Here is a 23,275-nt window from a genome sequence, read left to right as displayed (position 1 = left end):
TATATATATATATATATATATATATATATATATATATATATATATATATATATATATATATATATATTGGGGAGTATAATCAAAATAGTGTTAAAGTAGTCTCTGTAGCAGTGTTTCCCAATCCTGGTCCTCTGGACCCAAAGTGCTGAATGGTTTCTATTTATCCCTGGTGTACTCTGACCATATCAACTCAGGTATGTTCAGCAAATCACCAGCTGGCTGAACACATCTGGTTTGGCTCATTATATGCAGTCAGAGCAGTGAAGAATTGGAAAAAGTTCAGTACTTTGGGTCCAAAGGACCGGGGATGGGAAACCCTGGTCAAATACACTTTTTATGTCTTATAGTGTCACTTTAAGCATCATGAAGTTCACCCTATTGAGTTAACATTTTAACAATAAAAGTGAAGCTTTAACTCATAATGGTTGGAATTGTATGAACAAGATGTGTGTTAACTGAACTACTATGTTAATGGAAATATCACTGAGTATCTTGCCATGAATTACATGTGTCTTAGTTCCAACCAGTAAAACCTCTTAATTGTACCTTAACATTAATTTTTGTCTTTTGGACACTGATTTTTTGCTCTTGAAAATGCTGACTCTGACAACCTATACCTAATGCTCTGGATTTATTGTGTATTTGCCACTTGCTTATTTTGGTGACCATCTTGCACTACGGGGATCTTAAAGAAAATCCTTTTGTCTGGTGTCTGGCTTCATGGTAGCTGTGTTAATATCAAGCTTTTGTTGAGTGTAGACAAATTTGAATGCCTGTGACCTCTTAGTGTTCAGTCTCAAATCAAATGTATATGTGTGGTTGTTTTAATTCTGATGTGTGCCATTATTACGTTCAACTAGTAATAATTGTGGATTAATTGCTGTATTTTTGCTTGAGGTAATTGGGTGTGAAGATGAATTGCCCTTTTAGGAATCAATAAAGTTGTTTGAATCTTGAATCTTGTATCATTCAGTGTGAGACCTGCTGACCTGTAGTCCACTCCTGCCTCTGTTTAGTGTCTGAGGCGCTCATCTCGTACGTCTTAGAGAGGGTTTTCAGACAAAACATGCACCTTTTCCCATCGCGATCTGGCAGCACCTGTCCAACAAGCAACAATCAATTTGATCAGGTAATATCAGTACATTTATAGTATTCACACAGGAGATCAATTTAATCTATACAGAGCTTAGGAGTAAATATGGGAACTCACTGGATATATGATGTTTTTGATCCATTTTGTACGACCGAACAATATTTGATCATCGTCTACTTCCTATAATAAAGCATGATTTCAATCAAATGACTGGCTTTTTAAAAAATTTGGAGTAAAATAAAATCTTTGAAACAGCAGAACTTGTTTGTCAGCGCTCCGTGTAGCACCATATGGCATTGATGGGTTAATAATTTATTCAGTGTTGACATCAAAGAGCAAAAAAAAAAAAAAAGACCCACATTTTCAATTCATAAGCATGCTGCAGAGGGATAATCTCAAGTGCAGCCTAAATTTGTGTAAAAACCATAAATCTGATTGTGTTTCCAAATGCCTCTTTGTAGATAAACAAGAATGTTAATGATAAGATTATTAATAATAACAAGATTATTAATGATAACTAGGTCAGTAAAATCCACTGCCCCAGTTCTTACCCGTGTTGGCGTTGTTTATCTCCAGCTGCTTACCTCCACACAGCAGTTCCCATCCAGAGCTATGTTTCCTTGGCACTCCTTTCGGTCCTCCCCAGTGTAGTACAACAAGTTGCTTGGCTTTAAAGTGAACCAGCGTTCCTTCCAGTTTCTCCTCAGCTGTCCTTTCTTCCAAAGGTAACCCTGCAGGCACCCCCAACAGCACACATGGTCACAACACAAAGGAGAGCTTCACAGGAACCAAACACCGCAAGAAAAAAGTCAACTCCTACCTCCTTGAGGACATCACCGACTATCTCCCTGTACACTTCTTCCACAGCCATGCTGGTGATGCTCTTATCAATCCCTTTGGTTATCTTTCCCGAGTTCATCAACTCCAGAAATGTCCAAACTGTAATGCCTCTCTGCTGGATTGGATCTTGGGTGAAGAAGTCCTCTAATTCCACACAGCTGAACTCAGTACTCATAGCCATGCATATCTTCTTCAGGAGGTACTCCACCTGGAGATGAGAGAGAAGCAAAATGATTGACAGCAAAAATAAGCGTGATGATTAGCTTTATTTGTATTTGCCACACGATGGCCTCCTCAATATTAGGAATACTGCTTTCTGTCATTTACATATAATCAAGTACCTTGTTAATCCTTTACTGTCTTCCTAATTAGATTTTACCATGTTAACTAGATGTTTGCTTATTTTTTTTTCAATACACAACAACAAAAAGAACAAAAGGATAGACATTATTTGATCATCATGTCTATCCTGCTCAGTTTGGTCCTCGTAAGTATCAAGTTTCTTTGTAACGGTATAATGCCAAGTGTTCTACTCTTATTTGTGAAAGGCATTGTTCTTCAATCTCAAGGAAAATATATCATTATCACACTGTCCTGGTCAAAGTGTTTAATTCAGTTGACTCAAATTTCAAATGTATTAGTTTGTATAGCGCCAATTGACAACAAGGTCGCCTCAAGACGCATCACACAACACAATTCGAAAACAGAACAAAATGAATTAAAAGATCAGAAGGCACAATAAAAGAGTAAAAACATAAAAGAGTAAAAAGAAGAAAAAAAGCACATTAAAACATAATATACTAACGATAAGACTGGGAAAACAAATGGGTCTTAAATCTAGACTTAAAAGTTTCCACAGAATCCAACTGCCTTATTGAGGCAGGAAGATCATTCCACAGAACAGGGGCATGATAAGAAAAAGCTTTGTAAGTCACAGACGTTTTATTCACCCTAGGAACACAAAGAAGTCCTACACCCTGCGAACGCAAGGGAGAACCGGTACATAGAGTTCAACCAGGTCACCCAGGTAGGGAGGTGCCAGTCCGTGAACAATTTTATAGGCTAATAACAGAACCTTAAAATCAGATCTCACAGAGACAGGAAGCCAATAAAGGGATGCCAGAATGGGTGTAATATGGTCAAACTTTCTGCTTCGTGTCAAAAGTCTGGCAGTAGCATTTTGAACCAATTGAAGACCCCTAATGCTGGACTGCGGTAAACCAGAAAATAGAGCATTGCAATAGCCCAATCAAGAAGAAACAAATGCATGAATCAGGGTCTCAGCATCAGCCATAGACAGGATGGAACAAATCTTTGCTATATTTCACAGATGGAATAAAGCAGTCCTTGTAATGCCTCTAATGTGGAGGTCAAAGGACAACGTAGGATCAAATTACCCCAAGGTTCCTCACGTTGTCTGTATGATGTATAACACACGGACCTAAGCTAAGCGCTAGCTGATCAAATTGATGCTGACGTCTTGCTGGACCAAGAACCATCATTTCAGTGTTAGCAGAGTTTAAAAGCAGGAAGTTACTAGACATCCAGCTTCTCACTGATGCAAGACAATCTTCTAAGGATTTTATGTGAATGAGACTACCAGCAGTTATCAGCATGTATAAGTGAGTATCATCAGCATAGCAGTGAAAGGCAATCCCAAAACACTGCAAAATGTGCTCAAGCGGTGCTAGATAAAGGGGAAAAAAGCAGGGGGCCTAAGACAGATCCCTGTGGAACCCCAAATTTCATGTCACTAAGGTTACAGGTAGTATTATTGTACAAGACACAGTGAAAACGACTGATCAGGTATGACGCCAACCACACAAGGGCACTTCCATTAATCCCGAAATGATTCTCCAGCCTATCAAGTAAAATATGATGATCCACGGTATCAAACGCAGCAGTAAGATCTAACAGCACCAACGCCGCAGTGGTGCTGCTGTGGAGAGAGTGAGCAGCACCAAATTCCTGGGGGTGCACATCAGTGAGGACCTGTCCTGGACCACCAACACTGCATCACTGGCAAAGAAGGCGCAGTGGCATCTCTACTTCCTGCGCAAACTCAAGCGGGCAAGTGCTCCACCAACCATCATGAGCACTTTCTACCGTGGCACCATTGAGAGCATCCTTTCCAGCTGCATCACTGTGGGGCGGAAGCTGCACTGACTACAACAGGAAAGCCCTGCAGCGCATAGTGAATGCAGCTGGAAGGATCATTGGTGCCTCACTCCCCTCTCTGCAAGACATACGAGGTCTGTCAATAAAGTAATGGTCCTTTTTTTTTTTCAAAAACTATGTGGATTTCATTCATATGTTTTTACGTCAGACATGCTTGAACCCTCGTGCGCATGCGTGAGTTTTTCCACGCCTGTTGGTGACGTCATTCGCCTGTGAGCACGCCTTGGGAAGGAGTGGTCCCGCCCCCTCGTCGGATTTTCATTGTCTGGAAATGGCGGAATGAAAAGGACTTTTTTTCCATCAGGATTTTTTCAGAAGCTGTTAGAGACTGGCACCTGGAAACCATTCGAAAAATTTATCTGGCTTTCGGTGAAAATTTTACAGGCTTCACAGAGAATAAGGTCTGTTACTACAGCTTTAAGGACCCCTTTAAGGATGCTCGGCGCGCCGCGCTCTGAGCTGCGACGACACAGCACAAGCCACCAGACCAGCTCTCAACAATTTCACTGATACTTACTGGACTGGTAAGCATTGAAAGCCGAGATAGGCATGTCCAAACTTGTCCTCTGACACGCCGAAATGGAGGGGTTCCTTTGTCTCGCTTCCAAAGCGAATCGGTCTTTATGCGCGAAGCCTCCTGATGGAAAAAAAAGTCCTTTTCATTCCGCCATTTCCAGACAATGAAAATCCGACGAGGGGGTGGGACCACTCCTTCCCAAGGCGTGCTCACAGGCGAATGACGTCACCGACAGGCGTGGAAAAACTCATGCATGCGCACGAGGGTTCAAGCATGTCTGACGTAAAACATGTGAATGAAATCCATATAGTTTTTGAAAAAAATAAAAAGGACCGTTAATATATTGACAGACCTCGTATACACCACCCACCTCACTCGCAAAGCAACCACAATTGTGGGTGATGCAAGCCATCCCACACACAACCTGTTTAGCACTCTAGGCACAGGAGCCTCCGGTCCCGCACCACCAGACTCACAGAGAGCTTCATCCACCAGGCTGTGAGATTATTGAACTCTCTCACCCCAGCTCCACCCAAGCTTTCAAGAAGCTAATATATATATATATATATATATATATATATATATATATATATATATATATATATATATATATATATATATATATATCTATATATATATATCTGTTGCCCATGACAATGTCCTGCACCGATTCACTTTATCACCACCACACCACTTGCACAATGTCTTAACAAAAATCTGCTGCTGCTACAAATACTGAATGGTTTGCACTACTGCACTTTCCACTTTTCTATTACCTCAGACACCACACTGCAAATACTAAATACTTGTCCTTATTGTCGAAATGTCTTGTCCTGTCATCACCGAAGGAAGGTGAGAAACGAAATTATGATTCCTTGTATGTCTAGTACATGTGAAGAATTGACAATAAAGCTGACTTTGACTTTGACTTGACTGTGAGATGAGGAGTATCACTTGCAATATGAGACAACATCAGCTATGACATTTTGAAAATGCAGTGTTTTTCTGAGAGCGTGTGCTCTCAGACCTGACCAAATTCTCTAACAATGTCCATATAGTTTCATGTTATATCAGTTTTGAATGAATTAACTTTCATAATAAGAGCCAAGACACATTAACTATGTATAATCCATCCATGTCTGTACAGTGTTGTTCAAGCTTTGGTCATATTGTACCCAGTAAACTTCCTTTAAATCAAACAAATCTTACCCAAGAAAGATATTTTAATAATATTTTGAATTCAGTGTTAACATTATATTTATCACATTATATTATATATTATTTCATAATATTTTTACAGAATCAAATCCATGTGAATTCCTCCAGTTCGCCACACGACCTACAGTATTATTCTTTTGTTATACGTAATTCACTTTGAGGTCAAATAAACAAGCTAAATACATTCTTCCCAGAGGCATGGGCAAATCTGCTCACATTTAACATTTTAAATACTATTAGTTTTCAATAACATGATGAAGGCTATGAATGAGTTCAATATATGTGAAAATGTTAATTTTGTTCATCACTACCAAGTTTAAGCTGTTTACTTTATTTTGCTTCAGTAAAGTACATAAATTATTATTATACTCGATTATTCCAACTAAGGTCATGGAGGAACTGCAGCTGATCCTAGCGGTCATCAGGCGAGGTGCACCCTGGACAGGAGGGCAGTCGACTGTAGAGCCACATGTACACAAACACAGTCACACACTCTGATATGCAGTTTAAAGTTTCCAATACACCTAATCCGCATGTCTGTGGAAGCGGGAGGACCTGGAAGGAACCCACGCAACCTCTGCACTGCACAGAAAGGAACAGGTGGGAATAAATCCCATGACCTTTTGCTGTGTGGCAACAGTGCTACCCACTAAACCACCATGCTGCCTGTTACGATTTTCTATATACTAAGAGACAATTGTGTGTGTGTGTGTGTGTGTCCCTCTCGTGTCCAAATGGCACCTCGGAATTGAGCCAAACGTGGCACACATACTTTGACATACAGAGAGTGACACAGACTATGAGCACTTTAGTAATTGTAGTAGTAGCAGTCGTAGCATGGACTGCATTTACATACGGCTTTTCCATCTATATCAGAAGCTCAATGTGCTTTACAATGATGCCTCGGATTCACCCATTCACACAGACACACTCAAACACTGATCTCAGGGTGCCGCCCTGCAAGGCGCTCCCTACACACAGAGAGAAACTTGGTAATTAAAGACCGTGCCCAAGGGTCTGTAGTAATTGGCTGGCCAAACTGGGGTTTGAACCGAGGAGCCTCTGGTCTGAAAGCCACTGCTTAACCACTAGACCATCATCTCCCTGATGGTAGAAATAGTATACAAATAATGAATGTTTATGAGTTCAATGGTACAAATATTTCATGAGGTGAAAGCTGGAACATACCATTCAACTCGGCTACGTTCCATTGAAAGAATGAAAAAACATTAATTATTTGTTTTATATAACAGTGAAAATAGATCCTTGTCATTTGATATTTTATTAATTTATAAACAACATAAAGGGGCTTACATTTTGGTGTTCATCACTGGTGCTTAACAGTACAACAAAAACTTTAAATAGGAGTCCAAAATTGTTGCCGTCCAATGACAGTGTGTGAGTACAGACTGTCGTCTGCGTTCCTCACTCCAGCGAAAAATCACGTCAGAAATTTGTCCAGCTTTTCATCCTAACTTCATCCTAACAGCTCTTCGTGCCTCCAGACGGCTTACGGCGTGGTGGACTTGTTTTTTGTGTGTGTTAGAGGAATTAGCTGTTGTGAAAGTGTAGTGACACGGACCCACAACAGGGGGCGTAAATGAATGGACAATGAATGAGCCGAAAATAGAACACTTTACTGTTGTGAATGTGCACAACGAAATACAGACGGTTACAGAATTTTTATGCAGTCAATCTACAGAGGTGACGTGTGGGCAGGCTCGAGGAGAGAAGACGTCTGTTCAGAGAAGAACCAGATCCCGCACAATTTCCACTGCCACCGAACCCGGAGGATACTGGAGCCGCCAAGTCCCGAGTCTCCAGGTGGCCACCGTCTCCGGCTGTCGGATCTGGTACTGCTGGCAGGAAGCAGAAACAGTTAGGTGTGGGTGTGTGCACACCCAGTAACACAGTCAGTCAAGCAGGTGGGAATTTGCACCTCCACCTCCGCAATACTGAACACAGTCAATCTGCTACACTCGACCAGTTGCTTGTCATACGAGTCGTGAAGGGTGTGATCCCGCACCCTGCCATTGACGACTGAATCAGCCTCCCGCTGACACAAGCAAACAGGTCCTTCTGAAAAGATTAAGCAAACAATCACGTGCAATACGGCACAATCTCTGGCTGAGAGTATTACCTCTAATGGTAGGCAATATCACGGCAGCGGGGTGGAGATGTCGTCCGGCTTTTATGGAGTGGTAGATGAAGTGGAGATGAGTGACAGCTGTAATGAGTTGATGAGTGATAGCTGTCACTCCCGGATGTTCCCGTGAGGTGGCAGCGCCCTCTCGTGCCTGAAGCCCACACTTCAGGCAGGGCGCCCTCTGGTGGTGGTGGGCCAGCAGTACCATCCTCTTCAGAGCGCCCACACAACAGGGACCCACCCCCCCCCCCCCCCCCCTCAATGGGCGCCTCCTGGTGCCCGACCAGGCTTGTCGGGGTGACGGGTGTAGAAGTCGGCCAGGAGGGCCGGGTCCAGGATGAAGCTCCTCTTCACCCAGGAGCATTCTTCAGGTCCAAACCCCTCCCAGTCCACCAGATACTGGAACCCCCGGCCCATACGACGGACGTCCAGGAGCTGACGCACAGTCCAAGCCGGCTCTCCGTCAATGATCCGGGCAGGAGGCGGCGCTGGTCCGGGAGCACAGAGGGGTGAGGCGTGGTGTGGCTTGACCCTGGAGACATGAAAAACAGGGTGGATCCGCAGTGAAGCTGGGAGTTGGCGCTTCACTGCGGCCGGATTGTGGACTTTGAGGATAATGAAAGGTCCAATGTATCTGTCCTTCAATTTTGGCGAGTCCACCTGGAGGGGGATGTCCTTCATTGACAACCACACCTCCTGCCCGGGCTGGTATGCAGGGGCCGGGGACCGCCGGCGGTCTGCATGGGCCTTAGCCCTCGTCCGGGCCTTCAACAAGGCAGAACGGGCGGTGCGCCACACCCGATGGCATCTTAGCAGGTGGGCCTGGACCGAGGGCACACTGACCTCTCCCTCCACCACAGGAAACAATGGGGGCTGGTACCCCAGACACACCTCAAACAGGGAGAGGCCGGTGGCAGAGGACACCTGGCTGTTATGTGCGTACTCGATCCAGGCCAGATGGTCACTCCAGGCCGCCGGGTGCGTGGATGTTACACAGCGGAGGGCCTGCTCCAGTTCCTGGTTGGCCCGCTCTGCCTGTCCGTTCGTCTGTGGGTGATACCCGGACGAGAGGCTCACGGTAGCCCCCAACCCCAACGGCTGGCTCACGGGAGCCAACCGTGAATGGCTCTGAAGCCCCCTCCAACAGGTGTCTCCACTCCTCAAGAGCCTCCTTCACCGCAAGAAGTTCCCGATTGCCCACGTCATAGTTCCGCTCTGCCGGGGTCAACCTGCGAGAAAAGTAGGCACAAGGGTGAAGAACCTTGTCGGACTCCCCGCTCTGGGATAACACGGCTCCTATCCCTGAGTCAGAGGCATCCACTTCAACTATAAACTGGCGGCTAGGATCGGGCTGCACCAGAACTGGTGCAGTCGAAAACCGATGTTTCAACTCCCTAAACGTGGCTTCGCACCGATCCGACCAGGTGAAGGGGACTTTTGGGGAGGTCAGGGCTGTCAGGGGGCTAACTACCTGACTGTAGCCCTTAATGAACCTCCTGTAGAAATTTGCAAAACCGAGGAACTGTTGCAGCTTCCTACGGCTTGTAGGTTGGGGCCAATCTCTCACCGCCACAACCTTGGCCGGATCAGGGGCGACGGAGTTGGAGGATATGATAAACCCCAGGAAGGACAAAGAAGTGCGGTAGAACTCGCACTTCTCGTCCTTCACAAACAGCCGGTTCTCCAACAACCGCTGCAGGACCTGACGTACATGCTGGACATGAGTCTCAGGATCCGGAGAGAATGAGTAATATCGTCTAGATATACGAAGACGAATCGATGCAGGAAGTCCCATAAGACGTCATTAACCAAAGCTTGGAACGTCGCGAGGGCGTTAGTGAGACCGAACGGCATGACCAGGTTACTCAAAGTGACCTAACGGGGTGTTAAATGCCGTCTTCCCCCTCTCTCCTTTCCGGATCCAAACCAGGTGATACGCATTCCTAAGATCCAGTTTTGTGAAGATCTGGGCTCCATGCAAGGGCGTGAACACTGAATCCAACAGGGGCAGTGGGTATCGATTGCGAACCGTGATCTTGTTCAGCCCTCTGTAGTCAATGCATGGACGGAGTCCGCCGCTTTCTTGCCACAAAAAGAAACCTGCACCCATCGGGGAGGTGGGAGTTCCGGATCAACCCGGCAGCTAAAGAGTCCCGGATGTAGGTCTCCATTGATTCGCACTCAGGACATGAGAGGTTGTACAGCCTGCTGGACGGGAAACTCAACGCCCGGGATCAAATCAATGGGCACAATCGTACGTGATGGTGGCGGGGGAAGGGTGAGTGCCAGATCTTTGCTGAAGACGTCAGCAAGATCGTGGGTACTCAACCGGCACCGCCGTCAGATTGGGGGGGACTTTAACCTCCTCTTTAGCTATTAAACCGGGGGAACCGAGGATCCTAAACACTCCCGGTGGCAGGTTTCGCTCCACTGAGCTACAACCCCAGACGGCCAATCAATCCGGGGATTGTGTTTTACATCCACGGGAAGCCCAATATCACGTGGGAGTAGAAGGAGTACAAAAAACTCAATCTCCTCCCGATGATTCCCAGACACCACCAGAACTACTGGTTGTGTCTTGTGTGTGATTAATGGGAGAAGGGTGCCATCTAGTGCCCGTACCTTCAGAGGCGAAGGAAGCGCCACCAGAGGAGCCCTACCCCCCTTGCCCATCTGCTTGTCCAGCAGATTCCCTTCTGACACCCCGTGTCCACCAGTGCTGGGGCTTGAAGGGTTAAATCAACGCTCAGGATCGTAACTGGGAGACGTGTGGAGATTCGTGTATGTCCCACGTGAATGTCTTGGCCCACCCTTAACCCAGTTTCTAAGGCCGTCGTTCATGTTTAACCGCTTGGGGCAGTCTCTCTGCTGATGCTCACTTGAGCCGCAGAAAAAGCACTCCCCGTGGGCCAGTCTCCTCTGTCCTCTGCAGTACCTCCTCTTCAGCGGCCCACACAACATTAGCAATGTCAATTAGTTCCTTCAAATAGTCATCCGCCAGCAAAACAAACTCCGCTATGTTTAGCTAAATATCACCCCCAGTAGTGTGAGCATGCGTGGTGGTCAGGGCGTGCAATAGCACATTTTATATACCACCAAATTTGCATGCTAAAAAAGAACTACTGCATGGTCAATGAAACACAATGGCAAATGGTATGAATAATCCATGTCATGTGACATACAAGCTACCAATCAAATGACGAGGATCAACTCAGCCGTTATATAACAGTAGTTAGGGGGAGAGACACTTTTGTGTTGCAGAACTAAGCCAAACTCAACAAACATATACTATGCAAGGAGTGATATAGGCTATTGAGCACTTTACTCATAGTAGTAGTAGTAGTAGTAGCAGTAGTCACTGAGGGGAGAGACACTTTTGTGCTGCGTCATCATCAGCAAGTGTGCTAAAAGATTCTGTTCATACTTTTCTATTCTCTTCTTTTTCCTTCGAACTTTTTACCTCTTCATTTTCAGTAGCAGTAGCATAATAGTAGTTATGGTAGTAGTAACAAATTGGCTGCATTTATATAGCGCTTTTCCATCTGCATCAGACGCTCAAAGCGCTTTACAATTATGCCTTACATTCACCCTGATGTCAGGGTGCTGCCACACAAGGCGCTCACTACACACCAGGAGCAATAGGGGATTAAAGGCCTTGCCCAAGGGCCCTTAGTGATTTTCCAGTCAGGCAGGGATTTGAACCCATGAACTTCTGGACTCAAGTCCAACACCTTAACCACTAGACCATCACCTCCCGCAAGTAATAGTAATAATATCAGCTCTCTCTACTTGAGGCAGCTTTAATCGCATCCCAACAGTTCTCTGGAATCCAGCATAGGTGGGAGGTGATAGCTTTGTTGGTGAAGAGGAAGTTTCAGCTATATATATATATCTATAGATATAGATATATATATATAGATATATATATATATATAGAGAGAGAGAGAGAGAGAGAGAGAGAGAGAGAGAGAGAGAGAGAGAGAGAGAGAGAGAGAGAGAGAGAGAGAGAGAGAAACATATGTACATGACATTTGTCTAAAAAAGTAGACAAACACCAAGATTTGGATTTCTATCCTGATCAGATGGAAACTGTGAATGGCAAATAAAAAATGTTCAAATATTTCAAGATCTGGATTAACAGCAAATGTATTGGGTTCTTCCTCTTATATGCACTGATATTTCAGCCACATTATGTAAAAATGAGTTCATAATTTTTGAGTAATTCTCCAATCTTAGATAAAATACGAGCAGAGACATGGTGTCAAATACAAAATGTGCCTGGAGGTTGTCAGAAACAAAGAAATGTAAGAGTGTACCATATTATAGCACTGCACTTCTCATTACAGCACAGATTTATATGTGTACAGCAGTTGGTACACATAAGGTGAATACAAAAACTACAAGTAGATACTTGTTTCTTTAAGACGGCACAATAGAAATTCTGCTGCCCTTGAGAGTTGAGGCTTTCTTTTGGCAGCAACTGTGAAAAAGTCACAACAGGAAACCAGAATGTGTGCTGCAAGTGAGAAACAAGCCCACACGGCTGCATGAAAAGAGCACAGTGTTTCACAGTGGCAAGAAACAGGGTTTCAGCCAACGTGTTACTGGTGGTTAAAGAAGCCACACATTTTTTAAGTGACTGCTGCTGTGATCAGCAACACAGTGGAGTAAATTAAAATAGCCAATCGTACTGAAGTGACCAAACAAGAATCACATGCCATCACACACAGCCACAGACAATCAGGAGCTCGTGTTTCCACAGCTGTACAACAGAGATTATTGTTTCCAACTTTGTCATATATTAACATACTGTATCGCAAGTATTATGCTCCACTCCTGGAGATGAAGTGCAGTGTGTCTCTGAGGCGCTGACAGTAACTCAGACAAATCAAACACGCAGCAGCATACAGGAGCTGAATGGGGACCCACACTTATATTCATCAATCCTGAGCTGATGATTCTTTACAGCCCACCCCACCCCCCACCCCCAAGCCACTATAGCCATAAAAATCCTAAAGTTACTCATGACTATATTCTAGTAATGAAAATGTTATTTTTTTCCTCAAAGAAACTGTGTATGTTTGTGGAAAAACTGGACATCACATGACTTCCTGCTTCTAAATTCAGAGATGTAAATTCTCTGCCCAGATAACATCAGTGTCACTGCACACTTATACTCCTACTATTTCACTTATACGTCTAACCACTATTTCAATTTATTTAATTTATGTAGCGCCAAATCACAACAAATTGCCTCACGGTGCTTCACACAAGTAATGTCTAACCTTATGCACACAGGCAACAGTGGTAAGGAAAAACTCCCTCTGCTGATCTGGGGAAGAAACATCAAGCAGAACAGACTCAAAGGGGTGACCCTCTGCTTGGGCCATGCTTCCAACACAATTTACAAAACAAATATATAGGAAATTCTGGGAGTCCATGCCGGTGCATAGGATGGGAGGCTTGCAGAAGAAGACACCCACTCCCATCTCTGGATGGAGCTGCACCTCAGAGAGAGAAAAAAAAATAGAATCAGGCATCAGAAAAACAATAAATACAGTATAATTTGTCAACATTAAGCAACACGAAAAACAGAAGAAATACTAAGGTGATCGCCGGCTACTAGCTCTAAGCTTCACTAAAAGACCCAGAGTTTAGATAAAGTTGAGGCCGTGGCATGCTCCGTTTCCTAAGAAATGAATTTAAAAGAGTAAAAAGCATAGTAACATACTATGCCAGTATGCTAGCCATACAAAAGGTGAAATAAGTGCATCTTAAGTCTGGACTTATAGAATCTGATCTAGTTTTTATTCACCTAAGGGACACAAAGTAGTCCTGCACCCTGAGAATGCAGAGTCCAGGCCAGCAAGTAGGGTTTAATTAAGTCAGCTAAGTAAGGAGGTGCCAGTCCGTGAATAATTTTATAGGTTAGTAACAGAACCTTAAAATCTTGTCTCACTGGGATAGGAAGCCAGTGAAGAGACGCCAAAATGGGTGTAATGTGGTCGAATTTTCTGCTTCCTGTCAAAAGTCATTTTGAATTTTGAACCAATTGGAGAACCCTAATGCTGGACTGCAGTAAACCAGAGAATAGAACATTGCATGAATCAAGGTCTGAGCATCAGCCATAGACAGGATGGGATGAATCTTCGCTATATTTCACAGGTGGAAGAAAGCAGTCCTCGTAATATCTCTAATGTGGAGGTCAAAGGACAACGAAGGATCAAAAATTACCCCAAGGTTCCTCACTTTGTCCGTATGATACACAAGCCTAGGCTAAGCGTTAGGTGGTCAAATTGATGCCAATGTCTCACTGGGCCAAGAGCCATCATTTCAGTCTTATCAGAGTTTAAAAGTAGGAAGTTACTAGACATCCAGCTTCTCACTGATGCAAGGCAATCTTCTAAGGATTTTATGTGGATGAGATTACCAGCAGTTATCAGCAAGTATACTACAATATAATATAAGATAATACTAATATACTACAATAAATGTTGTTATCAAGCTCCTTTTCTCTGGAGAAACTTACCTGCTGCAATCAGTCTGACTCTGCTGAGTCCTGTAATCTAGACTTTAAAAACCCATACATTCTTTTGTCTTATAATTAGCTATGGTGCATTATTAGCTTTTCACACACCTAATATTCATCACCTCCAGTGGGATAGGATTTCAGTCTCAATGTACTAAACCTTACACTTTATTACAAAAGCAGAGGAATCTTCTACTGATGTCAAAATGGTTTCAGTTCTTGCCACAAGACTTTCATATCTTATGGTAGTGCATGTGGAAGCATTGTTTTCAGTCTTATATGTTTGTCTAAGTGTGAACAACTTTAATCCAATTTGGACCAAACATGGTGGAATGACTGAGGGTCACCCAAGCACAAAGGGATTAGAGTTTGAGAAAAAATGGTTAAAGGTCAGTGTCACAAGACAAGTTCAAAATGCTTGGCTCAGTGCTTGGAGATAACTACGTATATAGCTATTTTAAGGAAATGATTGAAGATACACCAATGGTGACAATGAAACACTCTGTCTTTTGACCGCAGGTTTGTCCGTGGTGAGGTCACTGAGAAACAGAAAAGCACCTATTGTCTTTATCTTCAGTATGGACATATTTGTCCTCTGTTTGTTGAGATCCACCCCCGATGGAATATCTGGGGTTGGTCTTCTTTGATATGGCTCTTCTAATTTTGCATTTTATTTTGCATTTCTGTGTTTCTCTATCACTGCTATGACAGACTGGCCTCTCCACCCAGGTTGAGTTGAGGACTCTCGTTCCCTTCATTTCTTGTTTCCAGGAATAAGAATCGACCTGATGGGCCTCCAGGCCTGACTTCTCTATAAGTGCACCAAGGCTTGTCTGTTTTATGGGACTGTCCACATTGTGTGAAAAATTCCAGGGACAGAGTGTATTGTGTTTTGTTGTCAATGTAAAGCCAGTGAGACTTTCTGCCATACAAATAAGTTGAATTGAAATTGTAGTATGTATTATCTTTAATCAATATGAAAATATTCTAGTGGAACTTACCTCATCAGGGACCATAACCAAAGGGTACTTGTCCTCAGATAGGAAATTAAAAAGGCACCAAAGCCGAAAAGCATCCTTCTCTGGTAGAACACTGTTGCTGTTCTTGTCTGTCTGGTAATTTTTCTTCGCTGTAAGAGTCCAGCAAAGCTCATCAACATTTTCCTTATTAAAAGATCCTTCGACCACCTTAGAACAAAAAGCATAACACTGAGTTAGAGATGAAACAGAAAATATCTTGTACAATTTAGAGCACTAAAAAGAGCATCAAGCATTTGAGTTCATCACCTTATCCAGGATGTACTTGTTGAGGTACGGCATATACCCCTGACTGGAGACTGGACCATCATCATCATCCCTGAAGTGTTCCTCCAAAGCAACTGGATCATGTGGGATACATAAGACTGTGCACAGATTGTGGGACAGCACCTGTAAAAACATAATATGCAGGACAGAAACATTTTAAAAAGGCATATCCACTGCAGCTAGCATTGGCCCAAATTCTCAAGGCTAACAGGTAATCCAAGGCTTTGGCCCCTCAAGGGCAATTTTAAGGCATATTAAAGGGATGTTACAAAAATGGAAGTTTCTCACACACAAAAAAGAGACACTCAACAAAAATATAAACGCAACACTTTTGGTTTTGCTCCCATTTTGTATGAGATGAACTCAAAGATCTAAAACTTTTTCCACATACACAATATCACCATTTCCCTCAAATATTGTTCACAAACCAGTCTAAATCTGTGATAGTGAGCACTTCTCCTTTGCTGAGATAATCCATCCCACCTCACAGGTGTGCCATATCAAGATGCTGATTAGACACATGATTAGTGCACAGGTGTGCCTTAGACTGCCCACAATAAAAGGCCACTCTGAAAGGTGCAGTTTTGTTTTATTGGGGGGGGGGGGGGGGGGGGGGATATTAGTCAGTATCTGGTGTGACCACCATTTGCCTCATGCAGTGCAACACATCTCCTTCGCATAGAGTTGATCAGGTTGTCAATTGTGGCCTGTGGAATGTTGGTCCACTCCCTCTTCATGGCTGTGCGAAGTTGTTGGATATTGGCAGGAACTGGTACACGCTGTCGTATACGCCTGTCCAGAGCATCCCAAACATGCTCAATGGGTGACATGTCAGGTGAGTATGCCGGCCATGCAAGAACTGGGACATTTTCAGCTTCCAAGAATTGTGTACAGATCCTTGCAACATGGGGCCGTGCATTATCCTGCTGCAACATGAGGTGATGTTCTTGGATATATGGCACAACAATGGACCTCAGGATCTCGTCACGGTATCTCTGTGCATTCAAAATGCCATCAATAAAATGCACCTGTGTTCTTCGGCCATAACAGACGGCCGGCCCTACCATACCCCCACCGCCACCATGGGCCACTCGATCCACAACATTGACATCAGAAAACCACTTACCCACACGATGCCAACACGGCTGTCTTCCATCTGGCCCTGGACATTGTGAACCGGGATTCATCCGAGAAGAGAACACCTCTCCAATGTGCCAAACGCCAGCGAATGTGAGCATTTGCCCACTCAGTCAGTTACAACGACGAACTGAGGTCAGGTCGAGACCCCGATAGGATGACGAGCATGCAGACGAGCTTCCCTGAGACGGTTTCTGACAGTCTGTGCAGAAATTTCTTTGGTTATGCAAACCGATTGTTTCAGCAGCTGTCCGAGTGGCTGGTCTCAGATGATCTTGGAGGTGAACAATGCTGGATGTGGAGGTCCTGGGCTGGTGTGGTTACACTGGTCTGCGGTTGTGAGGCTGGGTTGGATGTACTGCCAAAATTCTCTGAAACGCCTTGGAGACGGCTTATGGTAGAGAAAGTAACATTCAATACACGAGCAACAGCTCTGGTTGACATTCCTGCTGTCAGCATGCCAATTGCACGCCCCTTCAAATCTTGCGACATCTGTGGCATTGTGCTGTGTGATAAAACTGCACCTTTCAGAGTGGCCTTTTATTGTGGGCAGTCTAAGGCACACCTGTGCACTAATCATGGTGTCTAATCGCATCTGATATGGCACACCTTGTGAGGTGGGATGGATTATTCTCAGCAAAGGAGAAGTGCTCACTATCACAGATTTAGACTGGTTTGTGAACAATATTTGAGGGAAATGGTGATATTGTGTATGTGGAAAAAGTTTTAGATCTTTGAGTTTATCTCATACAAAATGGGAGCAAAACCAAAAGTGTTGCGTTTATATTTTTGTTGAGTGTACCAAACGTGGTATATTATGAAAGTAAGTTCAAGAACAACAGCTATTTCTAGTTAAAGTAGTACTGGAAATAACTTCTTTATATAGAAGGTTCTTTTGGTACCTAGAAATTTGACAAAAAATATCTGGTAATTAACCTGTCATATTATAAATGTGCTGAAATCAATTTGTAATCTTGCCAGTTGTGTCTAAATATGACTGAAGGTTTCTAATATTAATCTATGTATTTATGTATGCATCACAGATTTCTTTCTTAACCTTTTTCCTTCTTTCACAAGTCACTACACTCCAGAGAGGTGAGTTCCATAAGGTTGTGTGTGTTATATTCCATAAATAATGGCTGCCATACCATCGACATTCATAAAACTTTTGAATTGTCTTGAAATACCCAAGGCTTTGAACCTTCAAGGCCAAGGCTAAGCTCAAGGTCAAGGCCAGGACCAAGGCCTGGGCAAAAATAGGCTTGCACCTTAAGGCCAAGGCTGTGCACCAAGACACAACAACACACTGCAGCAGAAAGAGATGGAGACAAATCAGCAGGTGAAGAATGCATGAAGAACAGGCAAGGTTCTACGCTTGAATAAACCCACGTGTTGGTGTTTGCTTTTACGACGGCCTACAAATTGAGATTCTGCATGTTTAAGGAACTATAGTGATGCATGTCTGATGAATTATATGTTTCAAAAAATAATTTTGTTTGCACATAGACTAGTGTTAAGAATCACAGATAACAGGTGGCTGGAGTCTGCAAGATACATTTACAGATACAGTCGGCCTGCAAAAAAAAAAAAAAAAAAAGTTCTGTTTTCAATCAGCAGATTGTGTGAAATAAACTCCCCAAATTATGTGATCACAGTATCAACATGTTATGTTTTGCATTTGTTTCTTACAGTTTGTGCACCATTTTGAGTTTGTGCACCCTTTTTTTTTAAAATCAGGCAACTAGTCTCTGTGTGTGTTGAGCCATAACCACATCCTGTCTCTAGTCTTCTCTGCTATGAAACATCTGTTGGTTCTGAGGCCTTTGCATGCAAACAGCCTGGCTCAGAGCTACTTGCATGAGTGGGAGATAAGCCAAGTCATGAGGCTGGTCCGCTGCGAAGCCATGATTGGCGGGACACTGCTGGAACGAGGAGGTGGAAGTCTGATCCACACCAAGTGACATAACAATGACATCAACAAAACACAGTAGCACCATTGAAGCCCAGATCCAACCATCAGCAGCAGGATTCGACTTGTAGTGTCACAGTGTGCTTCTGACGTGCACTGCCTTGCAGTGTGAGCATTGAGCAGGCTGGGCTCTGGTCAGGTCCTGTGCCAGTGGACCCTTTGCACCACAAGCTGGTACAGGGAGGTTCAGTCTGGAGATGAGAGCTCCCATTCATTTACAGACTGACAGCAAACTGTTCCTCTCGTGCTCTTGCTACACGCACAGGCGTTCATATTGTACCCTCTGTTTCTTCAGCACTGAAAGTATTGTACTCAACAAACAGAGAATACTTTAGTTCCTTGTTTGGGAGCATGTGGTTCAGAATATGATGCTGACGTACACGAGCTGCCTTTATTTCCTGAAAGACTCAATCTGGCATTTCATTTTTGCTGATGGCTTTAAATATTTTGACCCCTAACTTCCTCAGAGAAAGCCTGCGTGATGAGATTAGGTTAGCAGAAGGAAAGAGGAAAAGCTCCTGAAGTGTCACCACCCTGGCAGAAAGTTGTTCACTCACCTTTAACTGGGACTTGGACACTTTGCCGCTCTTCTCCAGATCCAGTGCCGTGAAGCCGTACCAGATGGATTTGAGCAGCTCTGCCCGCAGGTCCATGGCTGCAGCACTGTACGTTCTGCTTTCCTCCTCTCAGTCTCTTCTTCCCTGTGCTGCTGACACAGGGCCCTGAGGTGACAGACACCCCACACTGGGCTGCTGGGGCCCTTTGGCTTTCACCACCCGTCTGCCAGCGACACCTGCTGGGCACACACGGTCACTGACAGACAGGAATGTTTGTTTTATAAAACTTTGAGTAAATTATATCATGTGAAGTTAACACTTTGAAATACTGTGATATGGCTTTTTTTTTAATACAGGTACGGAGTCTGTACCCCCTGGCACTCTGGACAGACACTGATAACTTTACCACTGACAAGTGATGCATTTTTGCAGAAGGCTTTTCCAAAGAACAGAACATACTTGAAAATCTTGTGAATGCAATAACTTGTTTTTTAATTGCCACCAAACTTGGTATGTGTTAGGTATACTGACCCCAAGAAGCCTACTGACTTCAAAAGGTCAAAAATCACTGAACTCACTCACTCACTCACTCACTCATATTAAGGGTCACAGGGGACTGGATCCTATCAGAAGCAGAATCAGAATCAGAATGCCTTTTATTGTCATTATACATTGGTACAACGAGATTAGGGCCATCCAGTTGCAGTGCAATAAAATAGTATAAAAATAGTGCAAAAAAAGGATAAAAATAGTGCAAGAATATGTATCAAGAACAAGATATAAAGAAAAATTCAACAATGTAAGGAAAAATATATATACAATTGACACTAGTGCAAGGTGCGGCTAGGATATAAATATATTGCACAGAAATGTATATTGTCCATGGGTGACTGGGTTATTGCACATGGTTAGGATTGCACGAGGAGGATCAGTGCATGCTAGAGTTCAATGTGGTTATGGCTTTGGGGAAGAAACTGTTTTTCAGTCTGTTTGTTTTATCCTTGTGAGCCTGTAGCGCCTCCCTGAGGGCATCAGGTCAAACAGAGCAGAGCCAGGGTGAAAGCAGTCTTTGGAGATCACTTTGGCTCTACTGAGGCAGCGGGAGGTGTAAATGTCCAACAGGGAGGGGAGAGGGTGGCCGATGATCTTCTGTGCTGCCTTTACAACCCTCTGCATTCTCTCCCTGTCAGCAGCGGTGGAGCTGCCAAACCATACTGTGATGCAGTATGTCAGCAGGTTCTCAATGGATGAGCGGTAGAAGGCCAGCAGCAGGTCGGTGTTGAGGTTGTACTTCCTGAGGACTCTCAGGAAGTGTAGCCACTGCTGAACCTTCTTGAGGATAGAGGAGATGTTGTTGGACCAGGAGATGCAGTCTGAGATGAGAACGCTGAGATACCTGAAGGTGTGGACCCTTTCCACATGCTCGCCATTGATGAGAAGGGGGGCAGGGTCGGTGCAGTGTTTCCTGAAGTCAATGATGATCTCTCTGGTCTTCCTAGTGTTCAGAGCGAGGTTGTTCTCTGAGCACCAGGCTGCCAGGTGCCGGATCTCCTCTCTGTATAGGCAGCCTCATCAGCAGTCATAAGGCGTGAGGTGGGGCAGCTGCGGTGCGGGTACTAGACTGGCCTGCCTACAGTCCAGACCTGTCACCCACTGAAAATGTGTGGCGCATTATGAAGCCCAAAATATGACAACAGCGACCCCGGACTGTTGAACAAATGAAGTCGTACATCAAGCAAGAATGGGAAAGAATTCCACCTACAAAGCTTCAACAATTAGTGTCCTCAGTTCCCAAACGCTTATTGAGTGTTGTTAGAAGGAAAGGTGATGTAACACAGTGGTAAACATACCACTGTCCCAGCTTTTTTGAAATGTGTTGCAGGCATCCATTTCAAAATAAGCAAATATTTGCACAAAACAATAAAGTCTATCAGTTTGAACATTAAATATCTTGTCTTTGTGGTGTATTCAATTGAATATAGGTTGAAGAGGATTTGCAAATCATTGGATTCTGTTTTATTTATATATCACACAATGTCCCAACTTCATTGGAATTGGGGATGTAACAGAAAAGTGTGTGTGGGTCTTCAGAAAAAGAACAGCAACTTTATTTAGCGCTCATCCCGTCACCAACACCAACTGCTCCTCTAGAGGCGGATCCAGTGTTTTATAGGGGCTGAGGCCCCCTCCTGGTTTCTTCAGACACCACATTGACTTTCTTTTTGTGTCGCAGTTTCACTCTCCAATCGTTTTGGATTTTACTTTTACTCAGTACTTTTACTTAGAATAAAATAGAATAGAACAGAATAGAATAATTCTTTATTGTCCACTGAGGTGGAAAATTGTCTTCGGCTCACCAGCACAAAAAAGACAACACTAAAACAAACATTCTCATACATAAAAACATAAAATAAACATGTATACATATAAAATGTATTTTCAGTACATTTTATATGTATACATGTTTGTTTAATGTATTTTCAGTACATTTTATATGAGAAATTTACTTTTGATACTTAAGCACAGTAAATTTCAGATACTTTAAAGACTTTTACTGAAGTAATATTTTTCAATGAGACTTTAACGTTTACCAAAGTAATTTTATGGTAAGATACTTTCACTCTAGTATCACTTTGAGGTACTTTGTACAAGACTGGATAATCCTCAAGCTGCTGCGAAACCACATATCCAAGAATTTTGGAGCAAAATGTTCAGTTTAATATCATTCACTTTTTTCAATGAAATCTGATCTGAATTAGGTTTCTTGAGAATAGGTTTAATCACTACAGATTCAAAACATGTAGGAGCAGAACCCGATGCTAGTGACACTCTAACAATTATTTAGCATTGCAGGCCCAAGTATAGACCACAGGTCCTTAAAAAGTTTAGTTAGTATCAGGTCAAATAGACAAGTTGAATTTTTAACTGAGTTCATGAGTTGCGACAACATACCCAGGAAAATATGTAATGTTAAAATGGTTAAATCTTGGCTTCCTAACAGAGATGGTGAATACATCGATTGTATAATCTACTTGTGTAACTAAAGCATGTTGGAATATTTTTAACCTAATATCCTGTATTTCCTCTTCAAAATAATCTCAGAATTCTTGAGCAGTAAATGGTGACAAACATACAGGTGGTTGCACTTGAATTGAATTGAAGTGTAGCCAAACTGTCAAACAGGAACTTTGAATTATCCTTGTTTTTTTCTTGGAATTGTGGTTTGATCAATGGGATAAAGTATATTCAGAATGTTGTTGAATTCATGTCTCTGAGATTGTGAGGTACCTAGGAAGGAGCTCATGGAGTCATGAGGTCACTGGAATGAAGTGTTTGACGATGCAGATATCTTTGCTGTTGAAGAAAGGTTCAAGTCTCTTTACTGTTTTAATGTATAGTTATGAGACTTGGATGAGAACCAATGATCTGAGGCAATGACTGGATGTGTTTGGTATTGGGTCTTTTCTGAGGATTCTTGGGTATCACTGGAATGACTTTGTGTCAAATGAACAGTTACTAAGAGAGACTAAGACGAGGAGTATCACTTGCATTGTGACATTGTGAGGGAGCGTCAGCTTCAACAATTTGGTCATGTGGAGTGTTTCTCTGTACATGGTCCAGCACATAGGTCCCTGAGTCTTGAGGACCCCTGCAGCTGGAGAAGGCCAAGGGGATGACCAAGTTTCATCTGGCTGCTGTAGATCGATGGTTATTTCAGAGAAGTGAGGATGGACCAGTTTTGTGCCTGGGTGGTTGCCAACTAGGAGGAAAGGCATTTCCGTGGTTT

At 43.4% G+C, this 23,275-nt stretch overlaps 1 protein-coding gene across 2 annotated transcripts in view; it reads right to left on the bottom strand.

Annotated features, from left to right (window-relative positions):
- The window catches only part of LOC117512298 (differentially expressed in FDCP 6 homolog), a 46,193-nt gene extending 26,490 nt beyond the window's left edge, over nt 1-19,703 (bottom strand). The window contains exons 1-7 of one of the 2 annotated variants that reach the window (XM_034172313.1): nt 19,489-19,703; nt 15,808-15,948; nt 15,523-15,708; nt 1,914-2,141; nt 1,678-1,824; nt 1,211-1,273; nt 990-1,098 (exon numbers count right to left, since the gene is read on the bottom strand). In XM_034172313.1, the coding sequence (XP_034028204.1) occupies nt 990-1,098; nt 1,211-1,273; nt 1,678-1,824; nt 1,914-2,141; nt 15,523-15,708; nt 15,808-15,948; nt 19,489-19,584 (970 nt within the window). In that variant the 5' untranslated portion in view covers nt 19,585-19,703. The remainder of the gene's footprint in view (nt 1-989; nt 1,099-1,210; nt 1,274-1,677; nt 1,825-1,913; nt 2,142-15,522; nt 15,709-15,807; nt 15,949-19,488) is intronic. The other variant, XM_034172314.1, reaches the window with a different exon arrangement.
- Between the last annotated feature and the right edge of the window lie 3,572 nt (nt 19,704-23,275).

Source organism: Thalassophryne amazonica, chromosome 6 (genome assembly GCF_902500255.1).
Source record: "Thalassophryne amazonica chromosome 6, fThaAma1.1, whole genome shotgun sequence".
Taxonomy (NCBI): domain Eukaryota; kingdom Metazoa; phylum Chordata; class Actinopteri; order Batrachoidiformes; family Batrachoididae; genus Thalassophryne; species Thalassophryne amazonica.
The sequence above is the reverse complement of the archived record's forward strand: the minus strand, read 5'-3'. Positions and strand labels throughout refer to the sequence as shown.